The sequence below is a fragment of the Montipora capricornis genome, chromosome 12, assembly GCF_036669925.1.
Source record: "Montipora capricornis isolate CH-2021 chromosome 12, ASM3666992v2, whole genome shotgun sequence".
Lineage (NCBI taxonomy): Eukaryota > Metazoa > Cnidaria > Anthozoa > Scleractinia > Acroporidae > Montipora > Montipora capricornis.
The window spans coordinates 14,904,206-14,906,705 of NC_090894.1; the positions used below are offsets into that span (position 1 = coordinate 14,904,206).

At 43.1% G+C, this 2,500-nt stretch overlaps 1 protein-coding gene across 4 annotated transcripts in view; it reads right to left on the minus strand.

Moving 5' to 3' along the window:
• Positions 1-2,500, minus strand: part of LOC138026239 (sodium channel protein 1 brain-like) — a 45,123-nt gene that overhangs the window by 1,721 nt on the left and 40,902 nt on the right. For all 4 annotated transcript variants that reach the window (XM_068873490.1, XM_068873488.1, XM_068873486.1 and 1 more), the window contains 2 exons: positions 1,993-2,124; positions 1-972 (listed from right to left, as the gene is read on the minus strand). The exon at positions 1-972 is cut by the window's left edge and continues 1,721 nt beyond it. In XM_068873490.1, the coding sequence (XP_068729591.1) occupies positions 1-972; positions 1,993-2,124 (1,104 nt within the window). The remainder of the gene's footprint in view (positions 973-1,992; positions 2,125-2,500) is intronic.

Consider the following 2,500-nt stretch of genomic DNA (forward strand, 5'->3'; position numbering starts at 1 on the left):
TTCGCGTGCAATCTCTCAACCTTTTCCTTAGTAAGAAAATTCGTATCGCTTTTTGAATCCTCAGCGCCGCATGAATCTCAGTTGAATGCTGCTCTGGAAGAGAGCCGATAGTTTCTTCCTTCTTTCGCATGTGTTGGAATCGCTCTTCCAGGCGATCAACCAACATTTTCAAGTCTTCCTCTTCATGTCCTTCTAAGCCGCCGATAGCTCGCCGAACAAGCGCTTGCATAAGGTCCAAGCAATAAATCCGAAATCCAGTCTTAATAGGAACCTGAAGTGAGCCAAACAAATGTCTGTTCGGCTTAGGAATCTGTAACGGAGGCTCCAGAGAGTCTAAAAAGTCACTAAGTTGGTGTAAACCAATAAAGTGCGTTGCGGTAGGATCGAATTCTTCCCAGACTTGAATAAATGTTTCCAGATCGTCATCAGACACGCCGATTTCTTCCTGGGATTGTGCTTCGTTGAAATTTTCTAAAATAACTGCTATATACATATTAATCATGATGAGAAATATAATTAGGATATAGCTAACAAAAAAAATCACTGCCAGAATTCTGTTACCGCAGTCTCCATTCGTACCGCCATTATCTAAATCCGGATTACAATCCGGTGGGGTAACCATTAACGGGTCCAGGATTGTATTCCATCCTGCGGCCGTAGCAACCCGAAACAGTAACAGCATGGAGCTATTAAACGTCTCAAAATTCACCACATCCGTTATTCCGTTGGTCTTTTTAACGTAACCGAATGAAGACATTCCGATGATGGCATATATGAAAATAATTAGACACAACAGCATAGCGATGTTGACTAAACCCGGAAGTGACTTCACGAGAGTAAAGAGAAGCCGACGAACTCCTTTGGCGCCTTCAAAGAAACGCAGCAGTCGTCCCAGTCTGAATACCCTAACAACTCGTAGCAGTCCTGGAGAAAGTATCATGTCTTCCTGAAGAACGTCTTCGACAATAATACCTTAAGACGCAGAGAACAAATGGAGTCTCAATTAATAATCATAATAAGGAATTTATTAAACGCATTTTCAGTAGGAATATTTAGACTTTTAACAGATTCTTGCCATAGTGTACACGACGTTTATTTACCTATGAAGAGCTTAGGAGTCGTAACTCGTTTAAACGCTCTCGTGCAACCATGATATACCACAGACGACTGACCACAACATCTGGAACTCCATGTTCTACTCTGCGAGTAGTGTGTGGGTTGTTAGACTGGGCCTACGGTTTATTGTCCGTTTCCGAAAAGACTAGAGAGCCTAATCATTTGCAGACGTTATTACAAAGGCAACACTTTCTCCTCAGTTATTTTAAGACCCTGAGTGTTGGTCCAGCCGCAGTCAAACTCACGACCTCCCGCATAGCGACCCGGTGCTCAACCAACTGAACCACTTTGATGTGTAAGTGCCCAAGAACAAAATGGCTAACAAACTAACCAACCCACCACAAACGGGGAAGGGAAGGGGGATTGTCTTGAAACATGAAGCAGTGTGTTCATGTAGGCTAACCATCTGTGGATATGGACGGGGAGAGGAGGGGAGGGGACCGATAATTGTGAATGTCACAAAAGTTCTATCTAGAAACAACTACATAACCCTACGTGAACCCAATAATTTGGCCTTAATTAATGACCCCTCAACCGCAAAGCCACTTTAATTTTCTTGTGATCGAGCGAGCCCGCCTGCAGCCAGTGCGAAAGTTTCTTCTGGCAACACACTTCCGGTACCATTTCGTCTACAAATAACTTGACTAAAACTCCAATAGGGTTCCGCTGGACATGTCCCCCTTTCGAGAATACCATTACAAAAGTAGCACCTTTTCCCTCACTTCAATATTCAAAAACTCCAACTGTTGGTCACTTGAATATGTGACACGCAAGCGCCCATAAAAACCTTCCTTTCGCGAAAAGACTGTGCACGGCGTCTCTTCAAGGAAATTGGTCGTTAAGAGCGAGGATAAAACTAACGATGAAAGTACTCACCAACAATAGAAAAAACCACGATGGTAAAATCAAACACGTTCCAGCCAAGTTTAAAGTAGTCAAAGCGCATGGCAATCAGCCGAATCACCGCTTCTACGATGAAGATTCCGGTGAAGATATAGTTGAGGTATCGTGATGGCCCTCGAGAAACACCGAGCACTAGTTAAGTGAAAATGTTCTGAAGCAAAACTTAATTAGAGTAAAAAGAGAGATAATGGATTTGTGTTTGAGAAATAACTGAACACAAGAGGACAAGAAACGAATCAAATTTTAAAGGAGGAGAAGCCGATGACGATGATAATGATCATGCTGGCGATGAGGACGGTATGAAAATGATGATGATGGAAGTCATAGTTTAAATACTTGACTTCTACCAATAGGTCCCTGGTTCGACTTCCGGACTTGGCGTCATGTGTAGGATGAGTTTGTGAGTTCGTTACTTTGCTCCCCGAGGGTTTTCTCCGGGTCGTCCGGGTTTCTCCTGTTGTAAAATTGATTTGATCTCCAG